This window comes from Fusarium verticillioides, chromosome 11 (genome assembly GCF_000149555.1).
Source record: "Fusarium verticillioides 7600 chromosome 11, whole genome shotgun sequence".
Classification (NCBI taxonomy): domain Eukaryota; kingdom Fungi; phylum Ascomycota; class Sordariomycetes; order Hypocreales; family Nectriaceae; genus Fusarium; species Fusarium verticillioides.
Genome location: NC_031685.1, coordinates 1,056,075 through 1,078,758, shown reverse-complemented (window position 1 = coordinate 1,078,758; position 22,684 = coordinate 1,056,075). Strand labels below are relative to the sequence as shown.

At 48.4% G+C, this 22,684-nt stretch overlaps 9 protein-coding genes across 9 annotated transcripts; 5 read left to right on the top strand and 4 right to left on the bottom strand.

Moving 5' to 3' along the window:
• Positions 1 to 59: 59 nt before the first annotated feature.
• On the bottom strand, positions 60 to 1,463 carry FVEG_10833 (hypothetical protein). The gene is made up of 3 exons (XM_018900003.1): positions 573 to 1,463; positions 451 to 521; positions 60 to 400 (listed from the first exon to the last, which is right to left on the bottom strand). Exons 1-3 carry the CDS (start codon positions 1,175 to 1,177, stop codon positions 276 to 278), a joined length of 801 nt encoding a protein of 266 aa, XP_018758187.1. The 5' UTR covers positions 1,178 to 1,463; the 3' UTR covers positions 60 to 275.
• Positions 1,464 to 4,352: 2,889 nt separating this feature from the next.
• Positions 4,353 to 6,727, top strand: FVEG_10834 (hypothetical protein). Its single transcript, XM_018900004.1, has 4 exons — positions 4,353 to 4,746; positions 4,802 to 5,085; positions 5,136 to 5,732; positions 5,782 to 6,727. Exons 1-4 carry the CDS (start codon positions 4,450 to 4,452, stop codon positions 6,629 to 6,631), a joined length of 2,028 nt encoding a protein of 675 aa, XP_018758188.1. The 5' UTR covers positions 4,353 to 4,449; the 3' UTR covers positions 6,632 to 6,727.
• Positions 6,728 to 6,862: 135 nt separating this feature from the next.
• On the top strand, positions 6,863 to 7,408 carry FVEG_16896 (hypothetical protein; the record flags this gene model as incomplete). The annotated part of the gene is made up of 4 exons (XM_018906133.1): positions 6,863 to 6,908; positions 6,972 to 7,193; positions 7,247 to 7,287; positions 7,349 to 7,408. The coding sequence occupies 4 exons, from the start codon at positions 6,863 to 6,865 to the stop codon at positions 7,406 to 7,408; spliced, it is 369 nt and encodes a 122-aa protein (XP_018758189.1).
• On the bottom strand, positions 7,384 to 9,384 carry FVEG_10835 (hypothetical protein). Its single transcript, XM_018900005.1, has 4 exons — positions 8,975 to 9,384; positions 8,795 to 8,926; positions 8,618 to 8,744; positions 7,384 to 8,538 (listed from the first exon to the last, which is right to left on the bottom strand). The coding sequence occupies exons 1-4, from the start codon at positions 9,280 to 9,282 to the stop codon at positions 7,642 to 7,644; spliced, it is 1,464 nt and encodes a 487-aa protein (XP_018758190.1). The 5' UTR covers positions 9,283 to 9,384; the 3' UTR covers positions 7,384 to 7,641.
• Positions 9,385 to 11,201: 1,817 nt separating this feature from the next.
• Positions 11,202 to 13,820, top strand: FVEG_10836 (hypothetical protein; the record flags this gene model as incomplete). Its single annotated transcript, XM_018900006.1, has 4 exons — positions 11,202 to 11,698; positions 11,752 to 11,957; positions 12,010 to 12,422; positions 12,474 to 13,820. The coding sequence occupies 4 exons, from the start codon at positions 11,202 to 11,204 to the stop codon at positions 13,506 to 13,508; spliced, it is 2,151 nt and encodes a 716-aa protein (XP_018758191.1). The 3' UTR covers positions 13,509 to 13,820.
• Positions 13,821 to 16,302: 2,482 nt separating this feature from the next.
• On the top strand, positions 16,303 to 17,979 carry FVEG_10837 (hypothetical protein; the record flags this gene model as incomplete). Its single annotated transcript, XM_018900007.1, has 3 exons — positions 16,303 to 16,494; positions 16,557 to 17,577; positions 17,627 to 17,979. The coding sequence occupies 3 exons, from the start codon at positions 16,303 to 16,305 to the stop codon at positions 17,977 to 17,979; spliced, it is 1,566 nt and encodes a 521-aa protein (XP_018758192.1).
• A 1,114-nt stretch (positions 17,980 to 19,093) lies between these two features.
• Positions 19,094 to 19,480, top strand: FVEG_16897 (hypothetical protein; the record flags this gene model as incomplete). The annotated part of the gene is made up of 2 exons (XM_018906134.1): positions 19,094 to 19,216; positions 19,385 to 19,480. The coding sequence occupies 2 exons, from the start codon at positions 19,094 to 19,096 to the stop codon at positions 19,478 to 19,480; spliced, it is 219 nt and encodes a 72-aa protein (XP_018758193.1).
• A 447-nt stretch (positions 19,481 to 19,927) lies between these two features.
• FVEG_16898 (hypothetical protein) lies at positions 19,928 to 21,745 on the bottom strand (the record flags this gene model as incomplete). The annotated part of the gene is made up of 1 exon (XM_018906135.1): positions 19,928 to 21,745. The coding sequence occupies one exon, from the start codon at positions 21,743 to 21,745 to the stop codon at positions 19,928 to 19,930; it is 1,818 nt and encodes a 605-aa protein (XP_018758194.1).
• Positions 21,746 to 22,169: 424 nt separating this feature from the next.
• On the bottom strand, positions 22,170 to 22,594 carry FVEG_16899 (hypothetical protein; the record flags this gene model as incomplete). The annotated part of the gene is made up of 3 exons (XM_018906136.1): positions 22,170 to 22,288; positions 22,346 to 22,504; positions 22,549 to 22,594. 3 exons carry the CDS (start codon positions 22,592 to 22,594, stop codon positions 22,170 to 22,172), a joined length of 324 nt encoding a protein of 107 aa, XP_018758195.1.
• Between the last annotated feature and the right edge of the window lie 90 nt (positions 22,595 to 22,684).

Genomic DNA, 22,684 nt, shown 5'->3' with positions numbered 1-22,684 from the left:
CTTGTTACTAGCACTTGAGTGCCCAGGTCATTCACATTTTGCGACAAGGGAAAAGGCAACTGGCTTAACAAATCGATTTGTTTAACATAATTCGTGACGCGTAAGCGAATGTGAGGTATTCTAGTAGTAATACAAATGGCCACTTTCGACGAAATGGCATGAATCAAAGAAGGTAATAGGTCAGCGCTCGCCACAAACGTCCATCAATTCCCTTCTCAACTGCCCCAGGCAGATATTCGATTCAGCAATGTCCTTTGAGTTGAGATTTTAGTTATTTAGTACGCCTTCTGGCCGACGACATTGCCGGGACCGGAATATCGAGCAACAGTGTACCAAGCGCCCTTGGAATCCTTGGCGGCACCAATACCGATCTTTGTTGAGGTCTTCCAAACACATTGGGCTGACGAACAGTTAATTACGTACAGTGAGGTGAGGGGTTGATTGTCTTACTGTAATGGCCATACATTGAGAAGTTACCCTTGGGAATAGTCTCTCTCTTGTAATACTTTTTCTCGTTCAACCTAAAGCTTGTTGTCAGTTACATATCATGCTTGGAGAAGGCTTTGACGTACCAGCCCTGAGTACCAGCTGTGATGGGGTTCTTGAATCCATTGCTTGCCCAAGCATATGCGAGGTTCTCGCCTTGGTTGGGACGGTCCGATCCTGAAGAGTGCTTCAGCTTACCAGCCTTGGCCAACTTCTTAGCATAAGCTGTAGCAGCTGACTCGAGCTTAGTATCCCACACCAGGCTCTTGACCTTAACTTTGGAGCGAGCGACATTGTGGCGACGGAGAGCCTCCTTCTTGTCAGAAGACAAGGCCCTGGGGAAGAGTCTTGCAAAGATGCTGCGCTTCTCCTCAGTGTCCTCGACCTCTGTATCTTCATCATCGTTGTCAGGGTAAAAGATGACGGGATCGAGGCTCAAGCGGGTGACGTCAATGTTGGCCTCTAGAACGCGAGGCTTGTTGTAATCACTGGGAACCTTGTAGTCGGTCTCAGCGCTGACTTCGGCCTTTGCAGAAACTCCATCAGAGTCTCCGCTCTCGTCTTGAAGACCAAAGCCATTGACAGCGAGGTCAGCGTCCAAGAGTTTGTTGGAAGGTGCTGCAATCACCGTTGGGAGAAACGATGAAGCAAGGAGAAGGGAAGAGTGAAGGTAAAGAGTTGATAAATGCATCTTGTCTGATAGTTGAAGATTCTTAGTATAATATTGTGTCTTTCTTTAGCGTGATAGTTGGGAATATGTTTCCAGAATGCCTGATTCTTGGTCCTTATATAAACTTCAAAAAGCTTCTTGTATGATGATCCAGTCATCTAAAGATGGGAACTTCTCTGACGTCGGTGAGTGGCGGGGATGGACTGAGTTGCGGATAGATCACAATCCGTGAGATCGGCGACCCTGAAGACCCTTACTTGGGATGCCAAACCTAACTTTAAGTACCCAGGGGCAAAAGCTAAATTTCTCTCCTGCTTTTCAGGGAGGTACCTTACAGCTGCCATTCTTCTGTTTTCGATGCTTGGGAGTTATGCACTTTAGTGGTCTGGCCCCTCGGTAGTTATGCTGGATCAAGATCGTGATGTCTCAGATGCTTGCGACTAGCGGTTCTTACAATCCCTTGTTGAAGCATTCAATAAATGACATTTTCCGGCAAACAATGCAAGGGAGAGACAATCCCATTGTTTGCCATTAACATTTTTCTTTGGTACTTTGCTCCAGGAAATCTGAGGCAAATTGTTGCAACGATAGAGTTTGACTTAGCAGCGGAGAGGAGCCCGCAGACCTGGAGAGCTGTTGCTCATGAAATCATCACTCCAAGTTCCTGATAATCCAGCGAATAATAGCATCTTGTTCTGAGTTCCTGCCCATTCGCCGGGTATTCAATGCATGCACAATGGAGGCGTCAGCTGAATATGGTAATGATTTTAGCCGTTCCTGGAACATCTGCATTCCAACCGCCGCGTCATCCAGCAACTCGGTCTAGTCTACAAGCGTTTCGAAATCTCAACGACCAAATAACGGGCGCGATGTGACATTTCCTAGCCTTAAAGGCAGACCAAAGCGAGTTGCGCATTCGTCATTCACATATGTGAGACACTTCATTACATTGCTGCCCTTGGGCTGTGTAACCCATGCCTTCCAATGAGGAATGCCACTCAAACTTTGGGCAGCATAAAGTCGCCAGCCTTACCCAAAACGGGAGAGCTGAAGCCGTTGGTCTAAAAAGTCTTGACGCAGGGGAATTCCAGGCACGTGGAGGAGGTCTTATGACGGCAGTTGCAGATCCGTCTGATGCGTGCCGATTTTGTCACTTTTAGGCTGAATGGGACTCATCAAGGACGCATCATCAGTATTGGATTGCCACGAAAAGCTGTGAAAGCGTTGGAAGAGGTGACACCATTGGGAAAACGATTTTTGTCAATTTGGTTTTCACTTTGTCAACTGGAACTCCCTGTATCGTAGTGTTTTCACTATAGACTGCTGCGAATAAACACGGTAGGTGTTGAGGATTGATCCGTACGAGAAAAAAGCCCAAAATCCCTGAACGTACTTTAGGGTTGCGGATTGCAGGAATTCGGCAAAGAGAACTAGGCTCATGCCAGTAACATTGACGAAACTCGTCTGAAGCTTGACATCGAGGACCTGCTGCGAATGAGAGTTAGAAGTGACGCGTGTAGCACGGGCGGCTTTGTTACAAGAGTTTCTCCGTAGGATAATCCGATGATAGTGACAGAATGGCTTACGAAAGAGTAGAGTAGCTGTAAATCCCGATGTAGTGTATCTTGCAGTAAAGATCCCAATTGCACTTGTTTGGTCCTGACGATGAGTACTGTAGCGGCCCCAGCATTACAAAGAGTTTCTATACAGACTCGGCATCCTGATTCTCTTCTTAAATCCCTATGATCTATTCCACTTGTCCCTATCATGTATGATATAAAAGGATGAACAGTGGTTATGAGAGTAGGAAAAGGAAGGAGGTGCTTTGGTTTTAACTGTACAGTGTAGTCACAGTATACGTACGGCTTCTTTTTGGCAGTTGTGAGAGATAAGATAAGACTTCAGTATGCTCCGAATGCCGGAACTTTGATAATCCGCAGCAGGTGGACTTCTGACATTTACTGATCTGTCAACTTCACATTGTATGTAGGCTCCATTGCAAAGCGAGCGTTGCCATACTGCTGCAGGGTAATCCCAAACCATCGAGCCTACGAATTGCTAGAATGAGCGGCATTCTAAGTCAAGATAAATCGATTGATAGCTGTTAGTTAACAAGACCCTGTTTGAATTTATTTGAGTTTCTTCAAGGGACTGGTTTCATCTGCGCCTAATCATTTTATCTGAGATCATGTGTTCATTGACCTTTTTCCTGGTCGTCACTCTACCAATCTCCAGGTCGGTTTGCGCTGAAGTGTGTGTGCCTAAACATGTCACAATCAGTATCTCGCCCCAAATCCCCAATAAGCTATCATCAATATTGCTATTCAATCGCATTTTGGTCGCAGAAGATTGCGAGGAGCTTACCATTATTACAATCAATGACGCTGGTTTTTCGGAATGATAACCCGGGTCCCTGCACCCGTCGCTTTCGTGGGGTAGCACTTTAATTGCTCGCATATGAACCAATCCTAGACACTTCAGCAAGTGATCACATGTCCAAAACCTCAAAAATGTTATCTCAATGCGAATATTTCTCAAGATCGAGATACACATGCAATTGAGGCTGAATCACCCATGTTCTAGGCTCTGAAAGGGCTTGGCTTAGGTGCTACACCTCCGCGGTGCAGCAGTGCTGCGTCGTCCACCGATGTGTCAATTGATGAATTAATGCCTTGTAGCGGCCACTGTTTCTCTTATCAAAGATACCGCCCTGCAGGTCGCTTGGCCGCCGGCCAGTGATCAACCGTTTCTTATTCCCTCGCTTCAATGTTTGCGCTGATAAGGGCGCATTCGAGGCTAGGGTTCTTGGCCAATTGCGCCCGTGCGTTCTTATCATTGCCCCCATGGGGAATTTCTTATCGTGCAGCTTCACCCGGGAATTGCTTATCTTGAGAGCCTGAGAGGCCCGCCGGCACTTGCACGGCGGGTTTATTATCTTGAACACCAAATCATGCACCCCAATATCGATGGGTTTATGCACCCCTATCGAAGCCTAATCGGGACAAAAACACTTACTTTCTCACTTTGACCTATGAGCGCCACCAAATTTGATTAGTCAATGCAGCAATCAGAGGCACACACTGCAGCTCATTAGCTAACTAGGTTTAGTTATGGTGCATAATCTGATTGACAGGCGTGCATCATCCGGCATTGCATTATCTTAGGTTTTGTAAAACGGCTGTCATGGCTGAATATATAACAATGATGAAGATCTCCATGAAAATAATTGTGGCAAAAGCTCTCGTGATAGACTCTTGAATCCTAAACACCAACCTTACTGCAAATATATCACAATGGCTGGTGGTGGCGGTCCTTCATCCGGCACAGTTGAGCCTCCTCTGAGCCAGGCCTACGGCTATGGCATCGTTGTTGGTCTCGGCTTTCTTTTCGCCCTGGGCATGATCTTCACGACATGGGTATTGAAACGGTACAACCATGAGAAGCAGACCTCGGAAATGTTCAACACCGCTGGCCGAACGGTCAAGTCTGGTCTTGTTGCTTCAGCTGTTGTTTCTAGCTGGACTTGGGCTGCTACTCTCCTTCAATCATCCGGTGTTGCGTACCGATATGGTGTCTCTGGACCATTCTGGGTAAGTCGACTGTTTGTGTATCGTGAAACGCAAATTGTGACTGATAATTGCAAAGTATGCTTCTGGTGCTACCGTTCAGATCATTCTCTTCGCGACCATTGCCATTGAGCTGAAGAGAAGGGCCCCCAACGCGCATACCTTCCTCGAGGTCATCCGAGCTCGATATGGCCGTATTACTCACTGTGTCTACATTTGCTTCGGCCTTTTCACCAACATTCTCGTCACTGCCATGCTCTTGACTGGTGGCTCTGCTGTAGTCACTTCTCTCACTGGCATGCACACTGCCGCAGCATGTTTCCTGCTGCCTCTTGGCGTTGTTCTCTACACCATGTTTGGAGGGTAAGTTGAAATCGATTTCTATGAAGAAATAGGCCTAACTCGCAGTTTAGTATCAAGGCCACTTTCCTGACAGATTATGTTCATACTGTCATTATCCTGGTCATCATCCTCATTTTTGCGCTCACTGCCTATGCGACAGGCAGCGAACTCGGGTCACCTGGCGAAGTCTACGATGCGCTCACCAAGGCTGCCGCATCTCACCCAGTCGAAGGTAATGCTGAGGGCTCATACCTGACCATGCGATCTCGCGAGGGCATCATCTTCTTCGTGATCAACATTGTTGGCAACTTCGGTACCGTCTTCCTGGATAACGGTTACTACAACAAGGCCATTGCCGCTCACCCCGTCTCTGCCCTTCCTGGATACATCATTGGCGGTCTTTCATGGTTCGCGATCCCTTGGCTCTGTGCGACTACCATGGGTCTCAGTGCGTTGGCCCTCGAGACCAGCCCTTCATTCCCCACGTATCCCAACCGCATGGACCCCGCTGACGTCTCGGCTGGTCTTGTACTGCCCTACGCTGCTGTTGGATTGTTGGGTAAGACTGGTGCTATCTGCACTTTGATCATGATCTTCATGGCTGTTACTTCCGCAACCTCAGCTCAGCTCATTGCTGTTTCCTCCATCTTCACCTACGATGTTTACCAGTAAGTCTCTCGTGTGCGAAATTCTTACCTTACGCTAACGCTCCTCCAGGACCTACATCAACCCCCAGGCTTCCGGCAGCCGACTTATTGGTGTCTCGCATACTACTGTCTGTCTCTACGGTGTCATCATGGCCAGTTTCAGTGTCAGCCTCCACTATGCCGGTATCAGCATGGGCTGGCTGTACCTCTGGATGGGTGTCATGATCTCCGCCGCTGTCATCCCTGCTACTCTGACTCTTCTCTGGAAGCGCCAGAACTGGATCGCTGCCGCGGCGTCTCCCGTCCTCGGTCTTTTCTGTGCGCTCATCGCTTGGACTGTCACCTGTGCCAAGGAGTTTGATGGTGTTCTTAGCGTTGACAACCTCGGTTCCAACAACCCTATGCTTGCTGGCAATGTCGTCGCTCTGTTGAGTCCTCTGATCTTCGTGCCGCTCTTCACATTCGGATTCGGCTCGGACAGCTATGATTGGGCTTCCATGGCTGCTATCAAGCAGGCTGACGACACTACCAGCGACTCCAACGGTGACTCCGAAACTGCTGTTGTGACCAGCTTCGCCGTTGCTCCTGAGGAGGACATGGCCAAGCTCAACAAGGCCTCAAAGATTGCCAAGACAATGACTGTCTGCATGACAGTCGCTTTCCTGATTCTCTGGCCCATGCCTATGTACGGAACATCCTATGTCTTCTCCAAGTCCTTTTTCACTGGTTGGGTTGTTGTTGGTATTCTCTGGCTGTTCTGCAGTTCCGTCGCTGTTGGTCTATTCCCTCTCTGGGAAGGTCGACAAAGTCTTGTTCGTGTTTTTAAGGGTATGTTTGGAATGGGAGGATCAGATATTACAGAGGAGATCCAAGGAAAAGCAGTGCATGAGGAAAAGATCGATGAATTCGAAAAGCAGTAGTCGATAGGAGATTGCGGATAGTTTAGCTTTTATTGGCATCCCAGGATATTTATTAGTTGAAAAAGTGTTAATAAGCAAGGTCTTACGTTACCTGAGTCTATGATCGTGATACAAAGTGGAGGCGTGATTTATGTCCAACAAGCTGTGATTAGTTACTCTATTGCCATAGCTAGACCCTGGACATCTTTTACAGAGCCTTTCCCCGACAAATATTGACAGACAATATCCAAAATGGTTCACATCAACCTGGCCTACAGTGCCCCCATCAATCCAAGTGGTACTTCTCCCATCCTGTCAGAAGCTCAGGTCTGGAATGGCCTGAGGCGCAAAGTCCGTTAAGCCCACGAATTTGTGGCTCCTATTCTCGAAACCGAAATACTGAGTGAAGAACAAACAGAGTTAGGCACAAGGGTCACCCGGCAAGTCGTTTTTGACAAAGAAGCACGAGGTAGCAACGACAATGTTGTCAAAGAGGTAGTCTACGAATTTGCTCCAACGCGTGTCGATTTCTATCACCCTGATGGTAGCAAGATCTTCAACATTGTCAGTGTTGACAAAGAGGGTAACTTGATGTTGACTTATGCTTTTGAATGGCGACACCCGGGGTTGAGGCAGAAAGCGAACAGGCCAAAGAGTTGCGCGACCAGTATATCAAGGTGAGCCCTTACATCTACTTTATACATCATCGAAACTGCCATGATAACTAAAAAGGCTAAGGGAACCGTGGAGGGTACTATCGCTACCATTCGTAAGTTGGTCAAGGAAGGCGAGCTTTGAGAAAGACTCTGGCCATAAGCTAGGGACTAGCACTATCTACTTTCCACGTTACCATAACAGGACTCGCCGCAAAGGGGTATCAATCTATCATTCGGGAAATACCTACGAGAAGGACTGTGCTATACTAAGAGACTAGAAGCCACTGAAAGAGATATCGCTTGCTAAAAGAGTGTTTTCCTAACCCTGTTGAATCCTCTGAAAAGATTGGGCCCTGACCGACAAGGACGAGAGGATCACAGCGTGATCGACTGCTCTCGAAAATACTTTCCCTCAGTTTCGGAACTCCTAATTGGAATGATCCAGATATCGTATGGAACATAAACAGTGTCGGGGCCAAGGCTATCCAAATCATTTTTGATTAGGCCTCGGAAGCGAACTTTCATATCCTGAAATGCAACGTCGTCATTTTTATAGACTTTATCATCCCAACTCCTACCTTCGCGCTGAACAACAAATCGTACAGCGTCAATATCATTGAAGCCATGCATAAATTGAAACTCTGACATTGGCATGCGGCCGAATGTGTCGTAATGCTCCCATAGAGTGAAGTTTCCGGGTGACTTTTCGACACTGTATTTAATTTCGTATCGTGGTCTTCTAGTAGTAGCCTCTGGTGTTTGATATGTAGCCTGAGGGAGAGGAGGGGGAGGCATAGCTCTCGTCGCTTGATTTGCCTCTATTACAGGGGTTATATCCTCAGTAGCCAGCTGAGTTCTATCAAAGGGCATTGGCTCTGACGTAGCGCGAGGGTTCTGCAAAGCTCCGACATGAGAAGCCCCAGGAGTCTCTGTACCAAGTTCTGGGCTAACACGGGATCCCGGATCACTTTGTCGACTAGGAGGTGGTGACACGGACTGAGAATCATCCTCCGTGTCAAAGGTTGGTGTTTCGACAAAATTCAGGCGCTGGACTGGTCGACAGCTGCGGCCTGATGAAGTGTATTTCTCAGGAAAGCCATCTATAGCTCGAGTGACTGTCTCAGACACGGTGGTGGCCTCTAGGTGTTCAGTCATCTGAGCGATAGGGGCAGTTGGTTCAAAAGAGATTGCAGTTTGGCTCGGAGTATTTATGGCAGTTGTGGAGGCTTGAGGTGGCGGCGTAGTATTGCTCACGTTGCCTGCCGATGAAGTCTGATACAGTCAGTTGATAACCCTTTATGCCTCGATTCTGTAGAGGGGTAAAGGCGTTAACACCGAGAAATCTACCTACTTTGTTATCTGGCCTCATAGGGCGTAGAAGAATATCGTCTATGTCTGGAAGGTCATCATCCGAATCGACTTCGTTACATAGGTCTGTGTCCATTTCCTCGCTTGGCATGGATGGTGATACCACGGTACTGACAGCAAAAATGTTAGCTAAAGTGTAGAACTTAAGAGTTCGCAATACCTTTGTCCAATTGTTTGAGATCTGTGCCTCTCGTGGCGTATAGCTTGTTTCTTCTTGGATGGTGAGCTAGGACCCTTTTGGTGTTCTTGCTGATTGTGACGGAAGAAGAGCTGAGCAAGCAGCTTGATGATTCTAACACTAGGTAAGCAAGATATTCATGCAATAGTTTGGGGTTCCTACTTTTCTGTATCCCGTTCCCATACCAAGGAGTCCCCAGAAGAAGAGCTCTCACTTGCTGGCCAGAACTGCTGTCCTCGACCTTCTACAATTGCGAATCTCTTCGCCATAGCCTCGAGCTCCTCTCTCTGGGTTTTATCGATCCATCTGATCAGAGAAACCCCAGGCGCTCCATTGCAGGTCCTGTAGCCCTCGATGAATTTCTTATACGCCTGCACGAAAAATTTGCTGTCGGAACTGGACCGCGGATAACCTAATGCGATTTGGAGAGGGGTAATTCTTGGAATGTCACCAGTCTTCTCCTTGCTCATGGTTGATAGTGGCAGTTAAAAAATACTGCGAGTCTAAAATGCAAAGTTCTGTGTGGTTGAGAACTGGGCGTATGCTCAAAACTTAAGAAATACTAATAGGCCAAGACACTGGAGGAATAGAAATGCATTTGCGTGAGGGGAGGCCTCTGCCTGATTTTATGGCCAATTCTGCCTCAGCTGAACATCCTGGCCAAGTCGAAACCTGGGGGGAAACGTACATGAACCTTAAGCGCTCTCAGAAAACGTCTAGGCCTCTGAAGTTGGCCTCTCTCAGCCTCGCGACAAAGAGTGTCATGGAAACAAACAAATATGCATATATCTGCGTCTTGGGCATTGTGAGCGTTTTTAATGTCATTTTTTAGCAATAAAATCGAAGTTTTATCAATCAAAATATTGAACCCAAGAATTGAGTGCTAGAGTGAGTTAATCCGCATCGAGAAGTTATGTTGGTTCAGAACCAACAGCTCTCGAGAATGAGGGTGTACCAACTGCATGAGCTCAAGCCAATAAGAAAGAGTGGTTTTTAGGCAGAGAGAGGCGGTGATCCATAAATAGCACAATTTCTCCCCTTTCTGGTATTTTCTCCGTTTTATTTTGTTTCGCTTTCGTCGTCTTTGGATTTTGCGATCGATTCTGAAGCAATTGCTGCCTTTGATGTGTTGTCGGTGCGGCGCAGCCCATGCTTGCATGGGTGAGGATCAAAAATGCCTTACAAGAACCATGATCTACACCGAATTGGCAATTGAGAGATTGATACCATTTAAAGGGAGATAATTGAGTATCCCAAAAGATACCCTTTCGTTTTCATATTCACTTCTTACTCGTTTCTCGCAGCAAATCTATCCTGTCACTGACTGATGATCCCTTATTGTGTCGGCTCATTTGCCTCTGGCAGAATTGTTATCCGAGGCAGGTTTCCGCCCAGCATTGACCTGACAGTTCATAAATCGGCTAACTGGTCTGATTACTGCCGTGTCCTTTGCCTACGCAATACGGAGCTTGTTTCTCATGTAAAGGCGCATCCTATGATATTATCTTCGCATTAAACCTTTCTAGAACTTCTACTATACTTTAGGATGAGGTCTCCGTTGCGCCACCTCTGCTGTCAACTATACTTAGGTGAACTCAATCGTAAGCTAGCGTTAGTGTGCGCTCGATTGATACACAAACTGCCGGCATTGCAGGAGTACATATTGTGAGCTATGACAGTCGTTCAGACTTCTACTGGTCGCACATTTCCAACGCGGCACAAAAACGTGTCGCGTATTCCATCTTTCTGGTCCTGGTTTCTCAGGGATATGTATTGCCTGAGCACGCGATAACTGATGAAAAAGACCATGATGTTGCCGACATCAGCCCGTCAATGACTCAGGCAGCCCATTCCCTGTAGGAGCGGGGAAACGTTAAGCTTGATTACTCAAAAGTCAAGCTTATTATCCCACGTCCAAGAGAGTTGTTACGCAAGAATCTCTACCCATCAAACCCCATCAGGCAGGTGAATAAACACGCCGATCCCTCCCCGCAGGAAAGCCAAGTAGCCAAGCCAGCTCAGCCATTGGCCCAACCTGGGGAGCTTCCCAAGAGGGCTACAACGGCAAGGCATGACGACATTCGCGAGAGCTATCCCGAGCTCAGGATCGTAAGCTTACCGACTGGGAAGGGAAGTTCATCCATCAGGATAAGAGCTTTGGCAAATCAAAAGCCAGCTTGGCCCGAGATGGGATCCTGTTTGTTGGGAATACCAAGGACCTAAGTGTTTGTTTATGCAATGGTTCCATTGTAAGGTAACATGACACTGCAGAATGGGGTTGGTCATGCTTGCGAGAGTTGCATTTATATCCGAAGCTTCCCATTGCTCCACGACCACTTCCCCTCCCAGGCCAAGTGTTGTGAAGTTCAATTGCCATTGAATCTTCAATATGCATTTCCGACAGCTCTCCACAATCGCGGCTTTGGCTGCTGGCGTATCTGCTTGCCAGCGTGATCTCGTTTTGGGCAAGCGACACACGCATCGCCAGCCACTGACCAAGCGCAACGCCGATTGGCCTCCAGTCTTGACGGAGCAAGAGACTCTCCTTGTCAATTCGTTTGACAATTCATCCATTGACAAGTGGTCTGACTACTACGGTCACCAGAACAAGTTGGCCGGCTATGGAAGGGAAGCTGCCCAGTGGACCGCTGATCGTTGGTCCGAAAGCGGGTTTGATGCGCATCTGGCGGAGTACCATGTGTTCCTCCGATATCCAGTCAGTTCATCTCTGTACTTCACCGGCCCCAACGGTACAACCACCGAGGTGAATACCAAGGAGGAGGTGCTTGAGGAAGATGATGTTACAGGCTGGGATGTGCTTTCACAGCAGACCTGGTTGGCATACTCGCCGACTGGAAATGCTTCTGCCGAATATGTCTACGCGGGGTAAGTGAGGCTCCCAATAGGTCTGGATGTTTGTTACTGATCTAGGACGTTAGGCGAGGTTCAATTGACGACTTTGACCGACTAGTCGAGCTTGGTGTTGATATCAAGGGCAAGATTGCTCTTATCAAATATGGTGGTCTATTCCGCGGTCTCAAAGTCAAGAATGCTCAAGACCACGGTGCCATTGGTGCCATCATCTTTACCGACCCTGGCGATGATGGAAACATCACAGTTGCCAACGGATATGAGGCTTATCCAGGTAAGACTTCTCCCATGGAAGCTCTGGGGAACTGATACTGACTGGATATCAGATGGCCCTGCAAGAAACCCCAGCTCCGTCCAAAAGGGCTCAACACTGTTCCTGTCTACCCGCACTGGCGATCCCACAACTCCTGGCTACCCCTCAAAGAAGGACTCGCCTCGAGCTGACATCTCTGAGGTTATTGCCAAGATTCCAGCTCTGCCAATTTCTTACTCGGCCGCTCAGCCGCTGCTGCAGGCTCTCAATGGCCATGGTGTTACCGCTGAGAAGGTAAACCGGACTGCTTGGACAGGCGGTCTCGATGCTGATTATAGCTCTGGTCCTGCCCCTGGCGTGGAGCTCGCTCTCAGTACCGTCTCGCGTGATTCTATCGAGCCAGTACATAACGTCATCGGAGTCATCAACGGAACCAATGCGGAAGAAACTATCATCATTGGAAACCATAGAGATACATGGATGGTCGTAAGTAGAGCTGCAAGAAGATACTCACAAAGTTCATCGCTAACTGTTTAGGGCGGTAACGGAGATCCCAACTCTGGCTCTTCGATCCTCATTGAGCTTGCTCGCGCTTTCAAGAAGCTCACCGATTCAGGCTGGAAGCCCAAGCGTAATATTGTTCTCGCGTCTTGGGATGCTGAAGAATGGGGCATCATTGGTTCTACTGAGTGGGTTGAAGAGCATGTCAACTGGCTCACCGACACCGCCGTCTCATATCTCAACATCGATGTCGCTGTCAGTGGTCCACGACCCAACCTTGGTGCCTCACCTGAGCTTCACACCTTTGCTACCGAGGTCCTCAAGAAGGTCGTTGATCCCAACTTTGGTGGCTTCAATCAGTCGCTCTATGACGCTTGGCATGCTGCCAGCGAGGGAGACATTGAGATCCTAGGCTCTGGCTCTGATTACACTTCTTTCTTCCACCGCGGCATCAGCTCTCTTGATACTGGAAGCAGTGGAGGTGCCGGTGACCCTATCTGGCACTATCACTCCAACTACGACACCTATCACTGGATGTCGACCTTTGGTGACCCCGGATTCCATGTCCACACCGCACAAGGTCAATATCTTTCCCTTCTGGCTTACCACCTGGCTACTGATGACATCCTTCCCTTCGATACTCAGAATTATGCCAAGGAGCTCCGTGCATACTTCGAGGATCTCTCCGAGTATGCCGAGAGCAAGGATGCTGATCTTGATCTCAGCGAGCTTGACGAAGCCATTGAGTACTTCAAGGAGAGTGCCGATGAAGTTAAGGCTCTTGAGAACCTCGCCCGTGAGCGCGATGATGATGTTCTTAAGAAGGTCGTCAACCATAAGTACCGCGACTTCCAGCGAGGTTTCATTTCTCAAGGCGGCCTACCTGACCGTGACTTCTATAAGCACGTCGTCAACGCCCCTGGCCTTGATACTGGCTACGCTGCTGTCACCTTCCCTGGTATCACCGAGGGTGTTCAGTATGCTGAGGACGGTGACTTCTCTGTGGCTCAGGAATGGGTCAAGAAGACTGCTCGTGGTATTGTTGTTGCCGCAAACATCTTGAAGACATAGAAGGAGGTTAGAAAGGGCTGGAAGGCGAAAGAATTCACTTCACGTCAATCGTTTCTGAAAGTTATGATCTCATGGCTATGATAATTATAGTACTTGCATAGCATTCTCTGGTGTTTCTGGCTGGTGCCGGTTTGGGGTTTGGTCGAGCAGAGTTACATGGGCACAGCCACAAGAGGATAGGAAATGATAGTGAATTAAAAGAATTTGAGATCAAGATTCAAACTCTTTCTTCAAAAGCTTTATGCCAACTCTACAGTTGTTTAATGCTTGATCACTGCCGAGATTTCTTTAGCCAAGGAGACTATATGAACCTCAAGAATCACTAAGATCAATCTGCGATGTGGGTAGTCGTTCAAGAGCATCAGCTTGTGATTACATAGTACTTCCGCATGCTCAGATTTCTCGGCATCGTTGAGGGACCTGATATCTTCTTAGTCCTTGATGTGCGCCTGCGCCTATAGCCGTTCATAGGCGCCAAGAGCGAGAAGCTGTCGAGTCTCCAGCCAGATGGCCTAGAACTCATCGAGATGTTGGTTCTGCATTCACACTGACAAAATTATTCGCGTAGAATTGTAGGATTATCTGATTTGAATTTAGTCGCATTGTGAGGAGAGCTTGATGGCTGGCTCCTCAAGCGAGCCTTCCAGGCGTCGACGCGCGGGTCTCCTGTACCCTTCCGCCGCAGCCTGGCCCGTTAATCATGTTCTATAACACATTCTTTCATTTCCAACATTTTTCTTTGATCTTACCAAGCCACCGAGAAAACGTGCGCAACTGCCGACAGATGTGTAATTGACGCAGCTTGGCGCTTGGCATCACCGTTTGGCTACCTTGGCGCCGAGGATTCTAGAATCCATGTGGTGAATCTTGTTCAACTACAAGATACTACTACTATTCAGGTTGCATTACGCGTCTAGATCGATCGAGACTCACCTGTCAGTCTTCTTTGTGCATCGCGACGATGTTTTGATATTCACCAATAGATGACAGGCATTCTCTGGATCAGAGTGTGTATCGTATCATGTATTCAACTCAATATATCCCAACCACCATCGGACACAAGGAATGCAACAAAGTTGGAGCACAGACATTCAAGATCTGAGCCACGCATCGGATGCTGCGGAAGAGATGAGATTGACACTTTCTTGGCGCATCTTGGCATATCAGAACTGATAAATCCTTACACGGCATCGGGTCTCGCAGCGTAAGATGTCCGGCGGCACAGTAAAACAGAGGCTTCCCAATCAGCAATAGAACTGAACAGTGGGTGTTTGAGTGTTGCATTCCTTTTTGCCGTAATTCCGAGTAGTGAGTAATCCCAGTGGCCATGCTTGATTCCATGTGAGGGAATGCAACGACGATTCTGGCCATGTAACCTTGGAGGTGCGGCAGATGGAGGCGGGCGGTATGCAGTGCTCACTCGGGGTTGTGATATGGCCACCAATTAACGAGTTTAGTTGGGAGCGGGGAAGATTACAGTGAACACAAGCCTAAATTAGTGCCTGTTCAGTTCTGAACATCACCTTGAAGTCGCTATTGTAATAATCACGCACCCCAGACTAAATGGGATAATATTGATGCAAATCTACGCTGCATATTGATAAGGGTAGGGTCAGTGATGATGCCAAGCTATAAACAAATATCACGACGCAACCACCATCTCAAGGTTTTGCCACGTGGATGACGCTGCATGTTTTGTCAGCCCAAACTCAGCAAGAGGGGACTGCTGCGTAAGGTATTCTTTTAAGCTTAGCCATGAAGCTTACCCCTCTCCCGGGTACAGAATCCATTCAGAACTCAGAAAACGCCAGAACCAACAAGGAACAGTCCAGCCTCTAATCCCCCAAAAACTTGGAGTGTTGGTGTTACATTGTGTCAGCCAAGAAAAATGGGGGGAATGGGATAATCTCTAATCACCTGCTCAATTACGCTTCTGTTTTAAGTAGTGACTCCCGGGACTACGAGATCAGCACTAGTCAGCGTTGCGCTGCTACATCCGATGACAAGTCCATTCACGATGCTTTGAGGGGCTGGAGGGGTCAGGCTTTGTCACTCAGCAGCAGTAGAGCCCCGAAGCTTCGGTACTGGAGAGTGTTTTAACTCGCTATGATGAATCCATTTTCGTGATCAACAAAACTCGTGGAGGTTCGTGGCTGCAGCAACGTCGCACAGGGAAGCCGAGGCTTTGGGACGGGATCAAAAACACTGGACGCCATCAACTGGTGCAAAGTAAGGATCGGCTCTTTTCATGTCAGATTCGGAACACAGCAGCCATTCAGGCTGATCCTCGACCTACAAATGGGTTGCACTCGGGGCAAATACTCCCCCTGCTCCCTAGTCTACCTCCCTTAGCAATGTAATGCTGACTCGGGGTGTTTTTCCCTGTTTACGAGACATAACAATCCAACTTACAGATCGGCATTTCACCCTTGTCGTCCAATTAAAGCCAAGACTGGGCAATAAAGCTTGGTCTCTTCTTCTCCACGTCCATGCGTCGACCTTCCCGTAAACGCTTAGAGTTATCGCAGATCGTGAGCTTTGGTTCATTTCCTCCCCCGCATCGCATGGGCTAGCTTTGGGGTTTGGGGGGGCTTGCGGGCGTTGACGTACGAGGCGGGTTTGGATGGAAGGGTTGTTTACGTGGTAACAAAAGCCCTTGCCTCTTCCCCCTTCAGAGTTGTTTTCTTTTCTTGTTCTGCTGGTAAAGGTAGTAAGTAGTAAGCTGTCATCTCCGCGGAGCGTAGAGGCCGTTTCGCTATTCTAGACTTGTGTTATAAGCTATTGTTCCAGCACCATGACTACTGATACCACGGCGACACCGCCGAGTGAGCAAGAGAAGCCTACAGCTGTTGATGTCGAGAATGTCGCGTCCACGACGCTGTCCAATGCCGGGACCGGGGCTGCTGTTGATGCTGAGCGCAATGCCCTCTTAGCTGCTCTGCCTGATCCTGATGAGGGCAAGAGTGAAGAGGAGCGACGCGAGATTGTAAGTCGTTCTACATGTTCTCTGTGTCTAGTCGAGGATGATTGGTGCTGACAATGGCTCAGGACAGGAAGCTGGTCTGGAAGGTCGACCTCTGGCTCATCCCCTGGCTATCGCTGCTCTACCTCCTCTCTTTCCTGGACCGAACTAATATCGGCAATGCTCGTCTCGCAGGCATGGAAGATTGGTTGAAAATGCAGCCGGGAGATTACAACGTCGCCCTCACCATCTTCTTCGTCAGTTATGCCCTCTTTGAGCCGATTACCAACGGTCTTCTCAAGCGCTTGACACCCCGCATCTTCTTCACGGGCATTATCATCGCGTGGGGTGCCGTCATGACCCTCATGGGTGTCTGTCACAATTACCCAGGTCTGCTGGCAGCCCGTTTCTTCCTCGGTGTCGCAGAAGCTGGTCTTTATCCAGGCGTCAATTACTATCTCGGCTGCTGGTATAAGTCATCTGAGATTGGTGCTCGCGCCGCCATTTTCTTCTCCGCTGCTGCCCTGGCTGGTTCTTTCGGTGGTCTCCTCGCTGCAGCTATCGCTAAGATGGACGGTGTAGGCGGCAGACCCGGCTGGGCATGGATCTTCATCCTCGAAGGTCTCGCGACTGTCGCTGTCGGTGCCTTTTGTTGGTGGATGGTCTTTGACTGGCCTGACACCGCTCGATTCCTCTCTCCCGAGGATCGCGTTCGTGTTCAGCGCCGTCTCATCCTGGACCGTCAGGGAAGGACTGCTGAAGACTTTGATAAGCGTCACATCTGGGCTGCCATGAAAGATTGGAAGACGTACGGTTACATGGTGATCTACATGGGCTCACTAATGCCCCTGTACGCCTTCTCTCTCTTCCTACCTACCATTCTCCGAAGTATGGGACATGTAGGCACCAAGGCGCAACTCCTATCGGTTCCTCCTTATGCCTGCGCTGCAGCCGCTACCGTCTTCGTCGGATTCCTAGCAGACCGAACGAAATGGCGTGGCTATTGTAATATCGCTACTGTCTGTGTCGGCATCATTGGATTCACCATGCTGATCGCATCACCTGACCCGCATGTCCAATACGGCGCTGTGTTCCTCGGTGCAATGGGTAAGTTATACAGCACTGGCGTCTCGAAGCTTTGACTAATCTGGAACAGGTATCTATCCCACTGTTTCAAACACTGTGTCATGGGTAAACAACAATATCGAGGGTTCATTGAAGCGTGCCATTGTTCTCGGTATGGTCGTCGGTTGGGGTAACCTCAATGGTGTCGTCTCGTCCAACATCTACCGTGAGACCCAAAGACCTCGCTACTTTGCCGGCCACGGCACGGTTCTGGCATACCAAATCCTATTTCTTCTAGGAGGTTCTATCTTTATGCATTTTGCGCTCCGATTGGAGAACCGTCGTCGTGCGAGAGGATCACTGGATGCCAAGTATGCTGCCATGACAGATGAGCAGAAGTGGATCAGCGGTGATGTGCGTCCTGACTTTAGGTACACTCTCTAGAGAGCTCAAGGAGATTTGTTACACTGCGCTTTGCTTTCGTGTTTCTTTTTTTATTTTGTCTTTAACCAAGACTCCTGTAGCAGGATAGCTGAACTGGTAACGATTGGAAGCAGGCACGTCATGATTATGCAGTACACATAGAATATTGTTAGTGTCTCTTATATCTCGGATGCTAGAATAATGAATCACTCTTCCGTATCCAAGGTTTATCGCCTTTTCATGATTTATTGATACCCCGCTTAATTCTGAAGATGCTCGGATACCTCCGTAGGAGACGGCAAGGGCCTGAGACAACGGCAAGATGTTCCAGCTGAGCCCATATGCTGAGGGTACCACAGAGAATGGTCGAGACCGCGCCATATCTGTCTATATCCTTGATACTGACCAAATCATGCATTCGAATGTGAGTGTACAAGCTGCTAACAGATATCTGTACCCTACCTGTCATAGTTCTTGAAAAGCTCACCGACTCCATCATGACATCGCTGACTAGGCTGTGCTACGCACTATCAGTCGTTTGATTACAGTATGAATCATGTCTTTGGATCACTGGAACAGACCCACTCCCTCCATTGTTGACACAAGGTTTCCATTGGTATTGCTTCAGACAAGCTTTTTCTAGCTAGTGATCTAGGTAAGCGAGAAGATTTCCTGCATATGGCCTTACTTAGTTCTGTGGAGAGACTGTTTGACGATATCCTAAGCTTTGAACTGTGCGGTCAGACGACAAAGTTCTGGGGATTCCATAGATTGGGAAAACAAGGTAGAGTAAGATATCAATTTTATCCTGAATGATGAAGACAATCAGAAGAGCTCTCTATCTGCGACTGCTCGCGGTCTCGATGCGCCTGGTCGACAACATGACACAGAATAGGAATCAAGTCAAAACTGTTTTACTCGAGGTCCCATCACCGCTCTATCTGTAGAACCTCTAATATTAACATGAAACAAACTCGCAATGCTACCTTCTTCACTTCCCGCTTACCCTTGCCCCGTTGCCTTCTATAAGAACTGTCGAATCCGCTCCTCCATCGGTTGGTAAATCATCACTCAACATTCCAAAGACAGAAATCTCAACTCAGCCTCATAAATCCATTAAACCTTTTTATTCAGAATGAAGTTCTCCATCGTCCTCGCTATTGCCGCACTCTCGGCCGAGACCTTTGCGTGCGCCAACATTGGGCAAGTTTGCAAAAAGGGAGACCCAGATGTATGCCAGTGTGATGCCCCGCTCACTGTAAGTCCTATTATCTTCACTTATCCATTTTTTGACCCCTTATATGTCGGAACTTTTTAGCTGTCTTGCAGAGGTGATCTTTTCACTCGTCCGGGAGCCGGTGAGTATCCCTTTCATGGCTCAACGGCCATTTTCTCCGTACCCTGAGAATTCTTCTGATCCAAATAGCTCGCCGCTTTCGTTACCAGCTTGCCGACATTTGTCCCCTGCTCATACGAAATGGACGGTGCGACAAAGGGAAGTGTGTTCCAGGCCCACGTCTGACGACGGTTATTCCTACGCCTACTCCTGAGTAGACGACACCGCAGATCAGCAGCCTACCGTGCATCTCGATCAGATTGCAACACACTTGTTTATCTCTAAAGTCGTGGATTGGGCTAGAACTAGTTATGGTTGACAATATTAAACCCAATTAGACAAGTCTATCCTCGAAACATTTCTGTTTCAATCCATGAATCCTGCAACGTGAATGAGGAAGCTGTACATAAAAACGCGATACTCAGGTAGTATCGTCAAGGGATCTCCATCCACTGATCTAAAATAGAATTCCCAGGCAGCTAAGATTATTGAGACTGCCTCACTGTCGCAGTTGTATCCTGCAGAGCTACAAATGGCTACACCCCGTATGCCCTGACATCCAGGGGCTTGAAACAAAGCATCAATCTCTGCAAGGGATCGAACTGAGTTGACCTTGAGTCACATACATTACTTCTACTTAACGTCAAACTTTCGAAGGTTTCTAGCACCGCCTTTAAAGAGCTCTCCGTGCATGATCCCGTGCACGTACGCCTCTCCGACAAGCGTATATGATTCGTCACCCTGAGGTCGCAACAGGTAGGGTACTTTGCCTCCCAACAGGATACAGACTTCATCTCCTGGCTGCATATCAAGTGGGCCAACCCCAACAAAGCCCGTAGATGTCATAAAGACACGTCTTGTGTGCATCCGCATGAGAGCGAAAGCATAGAAAGAGTCTTCTGCAGACGAAGCATCTTCGCCTTTCTCTCCTTCCTCTGTTCCAAAACGCTGAAGATTCTCGACATCGTCAGCACACTGGGATCCCCAGCCTTGATAAGGCACTGTAGAGGGCCACGTAGGGCCATCGAGTATCCCTATGCGTGCTGCATCTAGACGCTCTTCTCCGACCCTGATTCTAGGGGAGCTGTCACAAAATCCCCTGATACTTTTCACCCATTGTTTGACTGCGGTCCGACTGATGGGTTTCAACCAGTTTGGGTCCCAGGTTGTCCCGATCTCTTGAACTTTGTCTACATAAATACCTTCAAATGTCGCGGTATCGAATTCAGGAAATTTTGGTATCTCGTTATATGTGCCCGATGCTTTGAAAGGGGTATCCCACGGTGCCTGCGCATTTGGATGCAGAACATCCATACTCCAGTCAGGCACCCAACTTGGTAGCATGGCAAGCTTCTTGGGCCTTTGGCAGTACATGAGAACATCAATAGTTCCTTGTTCTAGGATCTTGCACGCTGCTTCTCTGTACACCTCTTCGACTGTCAAAGAGTAATCTGGGAACAGGTTAAAGTGGTCTCTGTCTCCGGCCAGGTTCAGTAATGCAAATATACGATCACGTGGGTCGGTTGCGTAGACAACGTTGTAGTCGACTTCCAGAGTGAGCGATACCGCGACGACCTGTAAAAGGGGTTGGCCCCGCGGACTCTCCCCATCGGGAGTGTAGTCATAGTGCCACCGTCTTGTAAACAAGCTATAAACGTAGCTGTTGAGTGGAGTGGAGTAGACATAATTCAGATTCCGAATCAGCGTCTCAAGCCCATCGATGGGCTTCTTTCGCGCACGGCGCTGAACAATACTCGGGGCGTCAAGAGTCTGATCCATGAGATCATATTTCACAATCCAGCCACCGCAGGCAATAGCGATACGTCGGCCAACAGCAAACTCCTGCATGATCCAAAGACGTTGCCAATAGCGTCTTTCGCAGAACGCATGGAAAGCCGTTTTTGCAGCTTCTATATCAATAGACCCTTCCTCCTTTCCCCCAGAGTAGAGCTTTTGCAAAGCGCCAAGATCGTTGGAGCGCAGGGCTCTACCTGTGTCACGCATCAGGCGACATATGAGGTCGCTGCTCTCATCACCATTACCCAGCCATGCGATCACCTGATCTGCCTCCCTGTAGATATGGTGCATTTGGTGGACTTGGTGGCTCTTCTCCATCTCGTCGGCTTGGTTGATGCATAGCTGATCGACCCAAAGCCACCGAGGCTTATTGCGAAACCGTAGGCGCCGAAGGGCATTCTCGACGGTGGAGCTGATGTCTATTGTCGTCCCATTAACGCTTACTAGCCTTTTGGGGCTGTCTGGAGACTCCCAGACATATGATAATGCTGTGTATGGCTGGGAGTCGCCGCGAATATATTCCTCAATATTGCACACGAGGAGATCCGGTCTATCGGGTTCAGAGGTGGATTCCGATGGAGAAGGTTCAAGTTTGATGAGTCTAATCCAATGGTCAGGATCTTCAAGTTGGTCGTACTTGATATCTGAATACATCTTGAGTATTCCCTCAATAGTCGCATTAGAATAAACACAGTTTGAAAGTAAGTCACGGCTATCCAATGCTGACAGTTTCTGACCTTACCCCACCTCGCCGAGTCTGGTTAGGGCTGATGTTCTCGTCAAATACTACCTTAGTTTCAACACGATCTGGCGTCATGAGGACTCCCTCGATGCTGATTTGACACTTAACGAGAGGGATCTATAATAAGCTAGCATCTTCATTACCAGTTATTCCAATGCCTCCACATATTGCATCCGTTGTGGTGGACTTGCGAAGTAACCATGACTGTATGCATGACTGCCATTAGTCCTGCTACCCTTGCGCTTACGCCACGTGGGCATGTCATTTCTCATGAAACATGAAACTCCCGAGGACCTGAGTCAAGCAGTTCCTGATTTACATATCTCGAGCAGCTTTTTAGACCATTAGCTTGCCGCTAGCCGGCCCAAACTTGCCGATCCCATTCTCCTCCTTCTGCATAAACTCCACTGGGTTTTGGTGGTCCTCAACGTAGCCAACTCCACTGACAGCCTTATCTACAAGGAATCAGTATGCTTCTCCCCTCCAGAAGGATATTTTATAGAGTTGCGTACAATAGCCTGCCAGTCTGAGGATATCTTCCGGTAGAGTACGAGCAATCTCGATGGGAGCACTGAGGACTTCATCCTGGTCAAGCCGGTAGTAGTCACGGCCGTTTGTTAGTTCAAGCTTTTGTCGACTCACTTCAGTAAAAGTCGCTTCGGATTCAGATACTGGAAAGACTCTGGGGTATGGGCTGGTGATAATGCCGGCTCACGCCCCGAGTCTTTTGTTAACGCCATCAACGTCGCCGGTTTTGTCATGGGAGGCCAAGAGTATATCTCAAGTCGATATATCATTGAGGGCCTGGTGTCTTTGTGCCACTATTCATGATCCAGTGATTGCTGGTGAAG

Excerpts from the sequence above, each read along its gene's own strand:
- FVEG_10833 (XM_018900003.1), bottom strand. The coding sequence starts at position 1,177 with ATGCATTTATCAACTCTTTACCTTCACTCTTCCCTTCTCCTTGCTTCA. Across the intron at positions 522-572 it reads ACAGCTGGTACTCAGGGCTG|GTTGAACGAGAAAAAGTATT; the intron begins GTACGTCAAAGC and ends AACAAGCTTTAG. Across the intron at positions 401-450 it reads CTCAATGTATGGCCATTACA|CCCAATGTGTTTGGAAGACC; the intron begins GTAAGACAATCA and ends ACTGTTCGTCAG.
- FVEG_10834 (XM_018900004.1), top strand. The coding sequence starts at position 4,450 with ATGGCTGGTGGTGGCGGTCCTTCATCCGGCACAGTTGAGCCTCCTCTG. Across the intron at positions 5,086-5,135 it reads CTCTACACCATGTTTGGAGG|TATCAAGGCCACTTTCCTGA; the intron begins GTAAGTTGAAAT and ends CTCGCAGTTTAG. Across the intron at positions 5,733-5,781 it reads TTCACCTACGATGTTTACCA|GACCTACATCAACCCCCAGG; the intron begins GTAAGTCTCTCG and ends ACGCTCCTCCAG.
- FVEG_10835 (XM_018900005.1), bottom strand. The coding sequence starts at position 9,282 with ATGAGCAAGGAGAAGACTGGTGACATTCCAAGAATTACCCCTCTCCAA. Across the intron at positions 8,927-8,974 it reads TGGGAACGGGATACAGAAAA|AATCATCAAGCTGCTTGCTC; the intron begins GTAGGAACCCCA and ends ACCTAGTGTTAG. Across the intron at positions 8,745-8,794 it reads TCTCAAACAATTGGACAAAG|TACCGTGGTATCACCATCCA; the intron begins GTATTGCGAACT and ends TTTTGCTGTCAG.